At 41.9% G+C, this 12,679-nt stretch overlaps 2 protein-coding genes across 3 annotated transcripts in view; one reads left to right on the plus strand and one right to left on the minus strand.

The window, feature by feature from the left end:
* Positions 1-1,769: 1,769 nt before the first annotated feature.
* LOC106583516 (prostaglandin reductase 3) lies at positions 1,770-6,148 on the minus strand. The gene is made up of 2 exons (XM_014167796.3): positions 5,611-6,148; positions 1,770-2,969 (listed from the first exon to the last, which is right to left on the minus strand). Exons 1-2 carry the CDS (start codon positions 5,892-5,894, stop codon positions 2,042-2,044), a joined length of 1,212 nt encoding a protein of 403 aa, XP_014023271.1. The 5' UTR covers positions 5,895-6,148; the 3' UTR covers positions 1,770-2,041.
* LOC106583507 (teashirt homolog 1) overlaps positions 5,302-12,679 on the plus strand; it is a 37,725-nt gene continuing 30,347 nt past the window's right edge. Inside the window, exons 1-2 of one of the 2 annotated variants that reach the window (XM_014167782.3) lie at positions 5,302-5,455; positions 7,236-7,791. In XM_014167782.3, coding sequence (XP_014023257.3) covers positions 7,752-7,791 — 40 coding nt within the window. In that variant the 5' untranslated portion in view covers positions 5,302-5,455; positions 7,236-7,751. Of the gene's footprint in view, positions 5,456-6,678; positions 7,084-7,235; positions 7,792-12,679 lie in introns of those variants that run through there. The other variant, XM_014167773.3, reaches the window with a different exon arrangement.

Here is a 12,679-nt window from a genome sequence, read left to right on the forward strand (position 1 = left end):
TTGCTCACCTTCATTCATGCTGTACAGTGACACTGTCGTCAAACACTTACAAGGACGGGTGCAGAGATGGATCACTTCATTCCTATATTTAACACAGGGGTAGAAATCAAAGAGGACCTAAAATACAAAAAAAATACTAAAGATAGTAAGAACCAATCTACAACAATACACTGCATGCATTACACAGACCACTATTCTATTGGAACACATACGGGTGTGTGTATGTGTGTGTGAGACACACTGGTGCAGGTTCAAATGGCTTCAGGCTGGTGGGGTATGTTTCTGATTTCCTGAGCTGCCTGCCTGGCAAAGGTAGCAGATTTGCATGCTGTGGTCACACCTGTAACGTATTTCACACTGAGATCTTTTTTGAGTGGCCACCTGGAGGAGGATATTGCATGTCCACAGTGTATGAACACACAGATGTCCCTCCCCGGTGGAAACAGGTGTTTGTTTTTGTGTTCCTAGGCTTGATACATAACGTATTGTCTTAGAATTTTTTGGGATGACCTTTTCTCACTTCCAAAACAAAAAGGCCACAGAGTAACACCCACATTAACTTGTAAATAGTTTTGAGAATTAATATGTAAGATAAGACATCTCCATGACAATTGTATCCCACCTATCTACCCTCACCTCTAATGTAGGCGATAACATGATACTTAGCTTAAAAGGATTCTATATTTAAATTAGAAAAAAAAAATGAAATTTGTGAATTGGCTTAAGAGAATCCAAAACATAAAGTGGAACCTTATCCTCAAGGTAAAAAAAAAAAGAAACGTAGGCCTACCTCAGAGGGCATTCCACAATACATTCAATATAAGTGGTTTTCTGCTTGTTGTGAGAAAAACGAGTGGTATTTTCAACCCCAAGTTCTGGTTAGCTGGACTAATTTTTTATTATGGGCAGCTTGGGGCATGTGAATGGAAAGATGGATTATATGAACGCTGTTTCTGTCAGCCACAAACATGCTATAAAATACCAAGCACACCTGATGCTGCATTCAGTTCTGACAAGTGTATATACAGATTTTACTACAACAAAACACATTTCATTTTAAAATCAAGAATGTAAGATAAATAATGTATTATAGATATTGAGTGTTAACTACACATGATACATTGCAAATACTTCTCAAAATGTGCTATTTTAAAACCTACTGTACATCGACAATACATTGAGAAATGTGCAATCTTTTCTGTTGATTTAAGTTAATTTATTAATTATATGAATGTGTAATCTGTTCATGTATACTTTATGAGTGTGTGTGTGTGTGTGTGTGTGTGTGTGTGTGTGTGTGTGTGTGTGTGTGTGTGTGTGTGTGTGTGTGTGTGTGTGTGAGGGACTAAACAGGTCAATTTCTCTGGGCATGCTTAGGCCTATATTCCAAAAGTATGACAGAGGTTTAAACTGGTAACACTAAATGCGATCATTATGCAATATTGTCCTCAGCTACTTTGTTTCCTGTTAAACAGAGGGACGAGTTCAGCTCATATGCTGCTGCATTGTCTGGTGTGCAGTAATCATGCATAAGCTGTGGACGGTCAATGCAGCCACTGGTCTAGTTACTGTAAATACACATTTTAATAGGATTACATTTTAGTTAGCTCTAGTCTTGAGCACAGAACAATTAAACAAGTGTGTGTGTGTGTGTGTGTGTGTGTGTGATAGCATGAGAATGAGGGAGGCATTTGATCTAGAGGGGTACAGTATTCTTTTCTTGAGATAACCTTCTGTTGTTACAACAGTAATCTTCACTCTACAAGTACTATCCCCGTTCATTGGGACTTTGGCTTTGCTTTATTCAATACGTTCATCAAAACATTAACAAGCAACTGTCTCGAACAGAACGACATTTGAGTAATATCAAAATATATTCAGGTGAAATAAACTGTTCAAAAAATATATTCAACTCAGAGTACTGTAGATTGTCACAGTTTGGGTAATTTGCCTTCAACATATGTACTTGCATAGTTCATTTCAATGTACATACACACATTTGATTTGTTCGAGGATTCCAGTGCATTCACATTAAGGCAAATCACAGTTTGCTGTCCAGTGAGGGTGGAGTCACCTCAACCACCACCTTTCCAACGTTTTTCCCAGCGTACATGTAGTCCACAGCCCTAAAGACGGACTCCAGCCCCACGAAACGGCCCTCGGGGGCCATGTCCCCACAGTCCACTTCACACACCAGCTTCCCTTTAGCAAACATCTGCATCATGCTTCCCATCGCCTCCTTGTAGTCAGCCAGGAAGTGAGGTAGGAAGAACCCCCTCACGCTGGCTGACTTCTGGAGCAGCTTCACGGGCAGAGTCCCTCCTTTAACAGTTGGGACCCCTGATGCCGTTTGGTACCCTGAGATGAACCCTATCACGATCAGCCTGCCCTTATTGGCCAGATTGTTGACCGCCATGTCAAAGATTCTGCCGCCTATGGACTCGTAGACTACGTCCAGGCCTTGTGGGTACTCTTTGCGCAGCGTGGCGCTCAGGTCCTCAGACGTGTAGTTGATGGGCCTGTCGCAGCCAATGGTCTTTAAGAAGCCAGCCTTCTCGTTGGAGGAGCAGGTGCCCACAACATGGCAGCCGGCCTGTTTGGCAAACTGCACGGCGAACTGTCCCGTGCCACCGGCAGCGGCCGTCACCAGCACTGTCTCGCCCTTCACCAGGTCGCCAAGCCGCTTCATGGCGATATAAGCGGTGGCACCGCTTAACAGCAGGGTGAGAAACTCTGGCTTCACCGCAGGTACGGGTACGGTCTTGATCATGGGTATCACCGTGTACTCTGCAAAGGCCCCATCGGCAAAGTAGGCCACGGTGTCGCCAACGGTGTAGCGGGCGCTGGCACTCAGGCCGAGTCCGACCACCTCACCAATGCCCTCGAACCCGGCGTCAAACGGTGGCTTGACCGTAGGGTCGTAGCGGCCTGCTGAGTAGTTGATGTCCGAGGCATTGATTCCAACAAATCTGCATGGAATGGAACAGAAAATAAAATATAAGTGAATGACAGTTCAGAATGATTAACAATTGTTACATAACATTAAAATCAATGAATGTCGGTATAGGATACTTTAGTGATTTGGATAATAACATGATAATAGTTTGTTATAATAACATAAAGAGGTGCACTTCAGAATGCCTACAGTAATGACTGCGAAGGTCAAGATTTCACTTCTATTCCCTAGAAAACATCTGGGACATCGTTCGGGAAGGAAACATCGGTTTGTTTTGGCAATTATTCCATTTCTCTTGAAAAAACACCCACCCAAAACACATTGCATGATGTTATGAGTCATTGTCTTGAGAGACACACAAGAACAAACTGCACTTTTAAATCTTGTATAGTTCTGTACCTCGACATGAAAAAATAAAACTGGTTTCATCTCAGTTGATGACATAGAGAGGAAAAAAATCCTTGTGTGAAAGAAATGTATAAATAAATCATTTTCTATTCTCCAGAAGAACCCTTGTTGCGACTCATCATTGTGCATGTCACATTTGCATTTCTAGCACTTAAATGTACCAGCCTGGTTTAGTTACAAATAAATGGCTCCAATTACATATAGGAAAAGATCTAGGTTTGACTATACTTTCCAGATCGCTTTTTCTTTGCAGCCCTTCTGAATTTTTCCATACCAGTAAATATTTTAACCTGAATCTCTCATTATGGACCAACAGTACCGAAACGCCATGCATTAAAGAAGACCAAGTTCAAAAGTCAAAACTAAAGTGAACTGGGATCTCTAGTTCAGGATTGGGCCTGATATTCTTAAAGATGCTTGATTTAAAAAAATGTGCAACTTTGAATGCACAATCATCTCGGTCACTGAAGCACGATATTAATGCATATCTCAATTTAAACTCAACATTTGTCAAATTCTGGTTAAAAATAAAAACATTTCCTGATACGCATTGCATTGTGAACCAAAGCATTGAAGAGGCCAACAAGTGGTCCAGCCATGTCCTGTCCGTAGACGTGCCACACAACTACAATAACGTTCTAAAACCTTTATCTACATCAATACATTATCTGATATTACGATTAACTATCGCTCACGGTTCCTCTTTTGTGCAATTACCTTAGCAGTGGAGCTGACCCACTCAATTTTCTAAACAAAGCTTGTTTCACCTGTGGTTTGAAGCCGTGTGCGTTTTAAATGATAGCCTACACTATCTAATTCAGAAAGTCCAGCCTAATTCATGGGTAAATCACAGTTCGTAGGTCAAGGGTCATCAATAGCCTATGGAAATGATCATGGGCAATAGACTATATGTGCAATTAAATGACCGTGGACTACAGTAGGCTATGTTGTGCAGCTGTCTTCCCACCTCATATCATTTAACCAAGCAGACTTTATACAAGGCCTAAATGCCACATCACATACATTTCTTATTATTAACAATAAATAATAACCCATATCAAGAAATATGCCTTGATAACTAAGCCCTGTAACTTATTTTTGTCAGTTGAAGGTGCCTGTGAAGCCTAGTTGTTAGCTTATGGCTAAATGTTGTAATTTTCCAGGCCAACTCATATGATGGGGATTCATTACAGACAACACACAAAGAATTGCTAAAACGTATAAGGGCATAGGCCTACATTAAATTATAGAACAATACGTGATGCCATACTTTTCAATCTATTTCAATCTACATTTCGAGGTTTCGGGCGTGGGGAGAGGGCAAAGCACCTAACCTATACCACTGCATCAACAGTTCTTTCCTTTCCCTGAGAGAGAGAGGCTACCTATCCATGGTAAATTGTATGTATAATTCAATGTTCCACATTTTCAAGTTATAAATGACATACGAGACATTTTTTTTGTATTCCCTAAATTACGCATACGCAATTAAGCACACAAAACAAACCTGTGAAAAAGGTTTAGGCTACATATAATTTCTGCATTCTTTAGATGATGTTACTATGTCCTTGGTCTCTAAACCATAACGCAAGACCCTGCCTTCATTTCACTGATCAATTGCGCTCTAATAGGCTACACCAGCATTGACCCGCATTTTAATATCTCTTTGACTTAAATTGTAGTAAATAACCAGTTAGATTAAGGAGCCTACATTCCTGCTCTGTTACAGTACCCCGTTAACGTCATCAACGTTTGTAAATATCTTGCTTTGAACCGGACAGACATACAATTGATTCTTATGCATTGGTTTTATGCAGCGGTAAATGATGATCCTGCCGCAGCCCCACATGCCATGCATAGCTGTTTCTCCATCTCCTCATCTATTCGTGCGAGTCTTTACACCCCCCCCATGACTTTCTGTTTGCAGGTTCGTGACGTAAGGAGACAGGACAGAGCGAGATGCCGAGATGGATTGATAGACAAATGTAGGGGCGGAACTTGGAAATATTCCTCACGTATTTTGCTCGCTCCTGAAATGGTCGCAAGTAGGCTACTAATATCGATGGGGATGGATAGGCGAGTCTAACCGAGGTAAGAGACCCTTTCATAACTTGAAAACAATACCAAATAGTTTATCAAAGATATTGACTCCAAAATGCGCCCAATATTGGAATCGTCTATACATAGGCTATAGGCTACGCACCCGCGGAAAATGGGAACCTATCCAATTTCTAACCAAAACTTACCGATTTCTGACAAGCAAGTCCCCGTCGCCAGGTGTCGGGACTGGAACAGTTTGCAAGGCAACGGCGTCTCTGAAATTCTGGCTGAGCTTCGTTACGACCAGCTTTTTCATGGAGCTCGGTATCGAGGAACCTTTAAAATCCATGAAGTGTGTGGAGTATGACAGATCTATAATGAAGCGGCGCGCTATAAAATGAACTCCAGAAAGTGCGTCGGTTCCTCTGCACACTCCGCCGATTACTGAAAACACCCTCTTACCGTTTCTCAATAAGAAAGAGGTGGACATTGCACCAGGGAGGGTATATGTGACAAAGTTCACGGGCACTGGCTGTGCGTTGATATCAATATGCTTATCGTTAGCCTACGCTAGGCTTTCTTCACCTAGCAGGGTAGGCCACGCCGATGCAATGCGATGAAAACAATATCACCAGCGCGGTTTTTTTGTCGCATAAGATCGACACGCAATAACGTGCTTTTAGAATGTTTGCTTTGATGATAACTAGGCTACAACACGGCGCAACCTTGTAGCAGCAGCCAAACTCTTACTGTTAGCGGCGTGTCTTCTTCTGAGTCCCTCCTCTTCCGGGACATGACACACTTCCTAGTAAGGTGAAACATATCAATCGTAGTCTCAAACATCTCCTCAACGATTGTACACACAACAACAACAAAAAAGCCATAGAGTTGCCAACACAGCCAGTGCCGACCACAACCATTCGGGTCTTAACAAGCACCGTTAATAGGATATTATCTGCAGAAATATATTTTTCTCCTCAAGCATGTGTAAATGATGGTGCTCTCACATTAGGAAACTTCAGCCCGAATGTTCCAAAAAATATTGCACGTTCAAAACATTTCCATGTTGGGTTTGACATAGGATAGCATATGTCAGGCAAAATAAAGTTAGTGTAAGTGTATGTCGCATGATGATGATGATGATGATGATGATGAATGATTAGCCTAGTTGTAGTAATATAGCCTAACCTAGTAATAGCTTTGTAATAATTGACTAATTGCCATAATAACATTATGCAGGAAGTTTATGGATCAATATTTCAAAGCAACAATTTGATATTTAGCCTACTGATGGAAGCTTTCCTTTGTCAGTCATTTCAATTTTAAGCGAAGGAAAAACAAGACAATTAAAAAGATTGACAGGTGGGTTCTACTGTCAGGGTGACGCTCGTAGGGCGAGGGGAGGAGTGAACATGAAGCAGGAAAAGCCACTCGATGCGTCTGTCTATCAGTTGAGACTGTCTGAAACGCGTCTAGATTCCCTGCGTTTCATTTTTCCCCCCCCGGAGGAGCAGACGAGACCTCGGTTCACTCCCTGGAGTTTACAGAAGAAAAATTCTCTCCGGCGAGGGTGGATGCCTGCATCATGTTTGTTTCTCTTTAGTCGCAGACACCCCACCACATCAACCTGCATATTCCTTGATCGGCGGCTGATAATAGTCATTTTAACGACTAGAAACGTAAGTAGAATCCCTACCTCCCCGACTCAAGCTAGAGAGGGGAGAAAAGTATCCGCTGACGGCGAGGCTTGATCGGAATAGGTGGCGTGGTGACGGATTGCCATTAACCATCTAATGCCTGTCTATTTTCTCTCAATTCTGTTTTGTTTCAGATCTGAGCTTGAAGAAGCGCAGCCTTCCACGGAAATACATTGTGTTCGCTCACACTGGACTTATTTGTTTACCATCAGAGTTTATTTATTTTGGAGTGAGGACGATACAAAGTAGCCCCAACACCGCTATATAGCCCCATATGGCAGTAGGGGAGTGACTGAAACTTGGCTTCGATGTCTGCCTCTTTTTTCTGACACACAGAGATGAGGGAAGATGATATTTGATAGACATGTTATGAGCTGGCGAAATTCGTGCATCGTTTTGATATGACAGAAACCCTTTTTTTTTCGTTTGTCCTTTATCTTCTGTCATTTGTTTCTATTCGTAGGCCTAAAGGACATATTTAGTTATATTGTGGCCGTTTCAGGTTGTCTGGTATAAGCCCACAATTACAAAAGAAATAAACCATTCTAATAGAAAAACTGTTTACAGTTATTTCCGAGGGAAAAAAAAGCTACGGGATGGTTTTTCTCCACTGACAGACTTAAAAAGTACCGTGGAACGTGACGGTCACTATGCCGAGGAGAAAGCAGCAAGAACCTAGGCGATCAGCAGGTAAGCACAAGCGCACACATAAGTTCATTTTCACCGTCTCTTACTAAATGGAGATACAATGTTGGACTTAAAAATATATATATATTAATTCACTAAATGTTTTATTTTTCCATTTTCCATTTATCTTGTCTACGTAATAGACTAAAAATACGTTTTACTTTCGACACATCTTCGTTTGTTGACCATTATTATTTTCTATTTTGCCATGTGATTTCAGTAAACCAGGTGCATTTGTAACGACACGATAGGCCTGATGTGTTAACTTGCCAGAAAAGTCGACTACTTGGGTAGTTAGATAAACGAAACGTCAGAGACAGAGTTTCTATTGGGGTTCATTGCAGTGTTAAAGAGCGAGTAATAATGAATAATTGACTGTCCAAAGAGCCGGTTTTGTTTCTTTTCGGTTTTATTTGAGGATTGCCGTCATTGATTTGATGCGTGATTGATCGCCTGTCATGTGGCAGCCTTTGATCTAGTCATCCCTGATAAACATCAATACGTCTCTCCATGGAGACACGCATGCTCCTTACCGGATTTAGCCACTCAAGGACAACCCACCCTGTTGTCTAAAAAAAAAAAAGGACGAAAAAAGTTTTTAAAAGGAGGGGAATCCTTATCTCGTTAATATTTTCAAAAGGAAATACTAGAGGGGAGAAAGAGGAAGAATGGAAATGAAAGAGGGAGGAGGTTTTGTTTTGAGGATCACAGAAAGAGCTAAATCCTAATTAATTCAGGCACCTGAGCTAGCCTACCACCAGTAGCCCCCCCCAGGTCTGGGTTAAAGACACAGAGGTTTGCTCTTCTTATCAAAATGCACACCCTCCTCTCATCCTACAGAACACTTTACCAATGCAGCCCATGTCTATATCCACAGGACTGCACTATTTATCTGACAACCACTGATAAACCAGATGTCGAGGTGGAGGTCTAGTGGTTTGGATTTTGACTCTCTTCTCTCTTTCAAGCCGCTTTAAAACAAATGTAAATGAGTGACAGGGATTTCTACCTCTGTGCTAATGAGGCGCAGCCTTTGAAGACAGGCATTAACAAGTGGAGTGAACAAAAGACAGTCATGGAATTTTAAAGAGATTCTGAAATATGAGGTGTAAAGCGGACCGAACAGGAGGGCCGGGCAGCGAAGACTTTGAACTCGGCGGGTTTATCATTTTAAATAGGAGCCAAGTGATGGGGGAGTCAGTGTGGATTGACTGTGAAAAGTATTCAACTAGTGCTTCTCTCTGCAGCTCATACGCTTCTGACGCACAGTTGAATAGCCGTCTTATGCTTTATACTCGCTGTTTGAGTCGCATCTGATTCGTCTCTTGTCTTGTATCACATCAACAACAACAAAAAAGCTGGGTAGCAGGCTATAGGATCGCATATAGGATGGTTCCCAGCAGATCTTACACGAAAACATGCCTTCACCTTGACCCCTGCACATGGCCCTATTGATCCGCTTGACTGTCATTGACCGGCTTATACATCATGGCCTTTTAATGGTCAATCACAACTTGGCAGACAGGAGTGTTACCTATCCGTCATGATCGTGACAGTTTGTTGGAAGTAACAGCACACTCCAACCCTCCCCTTTAACACAAATACAGACACACACTCAAACTAAAGCGTGATGGTCCAGTGTTTCAATGCTAGCTAGTAGCTACTGAACCATGCCAGGTACTCTGTAGCCTATAAGGAAAATAGAGAGGGAGAGTAGAGGGGGAAATCGGCATGGTAATACCATGGTAATAGAGGTTGAGAGAATGAGTACTCGAGCGACCATCGGGAAAAGAGGTTGTTGTGAGTTATATTTTCACTGAGAGGGTAAACCAGGTTCAACCAAAACAAATGTGGAACCCAAGGGGTACAGGACTGGAGCTTTAGAGGAGAATGGAACAGAGCACCACAAGGAGACATGTCTGTACAAATTTTATACACACAATATATAGTATTGGGCACCCTTATTTTTCACTAGTGTTGGGGGGGGGGGGGGGGGGTAGAATAGAGCGACATTTAATATAGGGCCTTTTACTTTCTGTGTGCGTGCGTGTTGTTTGTGTGTGTGTGTGTGTGTGTGTGTGTGTGTGTGTGTGTGTGTGTGTGTGTGTGTGTGTGTGTGTGTGTGTGTGTGTGAACGTTTTAACGGTTATAATGGGGCCAGAGCCATACAAAAGGCCTTTCCCATATATACAGCATACGTAGTGTCATGGGAAAACCATGATATCTACTCCTCTTACTTCAGATATCCTGTCATTTACGGTTAAGACGAGCTACGGTTTATCTCCTACAGTGGACTTAAGGCAGTTGGTAAGAGTGTATGTGTGCTACACATCACTGTGTGTCGCTTCATTTCAGGCCTCATTTTGTCTTTGAATATCAGTTTCAGTCGAGGGTGATGAGGACAGGAGCGATGTTAAAAAATTAAAAAAAAAAAAAAAGAGAGAAGAGGGACGTTGTCTTTCATTAAATTGGGGGCTGTGTGTCTCAGCCAGTCAGAGCTAGTAGTCTGGGGAGAAAAACATCTCTTTCTCAGGGATAGAGGCTTCTTCATTATCAGAGAGAAAAGGTAAGGTTGCTTCTCTGGGCTTCATTAGAGAAAGCCCCTAATTATCTGTAAACCTGATGGATTTGTGACAGGCCCTGACGATTAATGCTGACAAATTCAGTAGGGTGTCAAGTCCGCAGCTGCCTTGATGTAATCAAGTTGATATTATACAGTCCCCATAGCCCCTAGTGCAGTATCAACTCAATTTGCTCGTGCAGGTGACAAATGGACTTTGCTACCTGACTAATCATGTCGGAGGAGACAATGACTCTTAATGACCTCCCTAATCCTCTGCCTTTAACGACGTAATAAAGGCCAGACACACTGAACCAAAATCAGCTGCGTCGTAACATGTAGGCTACACTCCTGCATCAAAATGGCGAAGGAATGTTTATGTTTCCCTTTATATATTATAAGAACCGTAATTGTCTTTCTTAATATCCCATACGATCGTTACTGTGCGTAAGAAGAAAATGATACACCTCAAACTAGTTTTGAGGGTTTGTAGATGTTTTTAATGCGGGAATTGTAGCTACATTTTCCAGAACATTTTTTGGGGGGGCCTATTTTTTTAACAAAATTTGGTCAGTGTAAAATGAAATAATAATAATCAGATATGTTAATATGTTTATGCAACATAATTCTAGCATACAAAGTATAGCTTTTTTTTGCTAGGCATTTTCACTTGAAGGTACATTTTGTAAACGTTTTGAAGCAGCACATTGAGGGAGACACACACACACGTTTTCACATCTTCATGTCTAAACCACATATAGCCCTAGTCTTAATGTGTGGAAAATGTATCTCTCCCTCTCTTGTGTTTAGGGGGCATTCTAGAAACCTGGTATAAAAAAATCTCCCAGTGTATTTCTAGTGGGTTAAGAAGCCCAGTGCCCTGGGATTAATGGTTTAGCATGCCCGGGGTAGCTAAGATTACACAGCGACCTTTGTGCTCTAACTAGACGATGCTGTTACATGATATTCTGCGCTCGAAAGAATCAGCAATGCCGAGATTTATGTGGCCCACTCTTAAATCAACGGCCTGAGGAAGACAATCTTAAACAAGGTGTATTTTTCCCCATTTTATTTCCCTGTAGTTGTCTGCCTAAAATATCTTGGGGAGTAATCTGAAAAATGATACTAGCACCGGGAAAAATTATAATCTGGAAGCCCGGAGAACATAAAGATTTATTTTTGGAGGTGCGTGCAAATGTAGTGGACAATTTAGTCAAGGTCAAGGAAATGTTAAGCGATTCATGTTTCACGTGCTTTCTCTGAAGTCGACTGAGACATCAGCGCTTGTCGTCGTCAGAATTGTGTGTTTTTGTGTACATCTAACAATTCTAAGGAAATGTGAATATGACATTTGTGACTTGCAAAGATATGCCTAAGTGCCTCTGAATAGGAATATGTGTGTGTGTGTGTGTGTGTGTGTGTGTGTCTTTTGGTAGAATAAATGCTGATACCAAGTAGTCGTTATAGCACTCTAGTGTCTCCCTTCTGTTGGGCCCTGCGTTTAGAGTATGCGAGAGGGCAGTACATTGACACTCTGTTTACCATATTAGTAACACAAGGACTCCAAGCTAACTAGGACACACAAGCGTCAAAACACGTATCACTAATGTACAGTGATATACAGTAGGGTGTTTTTCTGTGCTGTGTGTGTGTGTGTGTAACAGTTCCCTGAGTGTGTGTTTGGCGGTCAGGCTCTCTTCTCTCTGCTTCACTAGAGGTTACTTTAATTGGAGCGCCTGTGTCGTTAGCAGGTGGCATCGATTTCTTTCGTCGATAGCCAGTTTTGCTCTTCTGCCACCCTCTGAGACTAATAGTTAAATTTGCATCTGGAATTGAGCCAGTTAGTCGCCCAACCTCTGCCTTAGCTGGAGTTGTGTGTGTGTGTGTGTGTGTGTGTTTAGTAGTGACACATATATTCCAGATATAAGGCATGAGAGTAGTAGACATTGGGAATATTTGTTTGTAAGTGTTTAAGCCGTATAACCGTACATATTTTCTGCGTTCAGTACTGTATGTGTGAAGCTAAGGATACATTTCATATAATGTTTAAGCTCATCTTGTCTTCCTCTATCTTTCTCATTCTTTCACTAAGCTGCCCTCAGGGCACGAAGCTACCATCAGAAGAGTGTCGCCCTCTCTGCACTGTAGACACACACACACAACACACACACACACACACACACACACACACACACACACACACACACACACACACACACACACACACACACACACCACACACACACACACACACACACACACACACAGACACACACGCGCACGGTGGGAGGTCATAATGGGGGTGGCTTAGTATGATGGGAAATCATATCA

The sequence above is a fragment of the Salmo salar genome, chromosome 02 (genome assembly GCF_965601325.2).
Source record: "Salmo salar chromosome 02, fSalSal1, whole genome shotgun sequence".
In the NCBI taxonomy this organism is placed as follows: domain Eukaryota; kingdom Metazoa; phylum Chordata; class Actinopteri; order Salmoniformes; family Salmonidae; genus Salmo; species Salmo salar.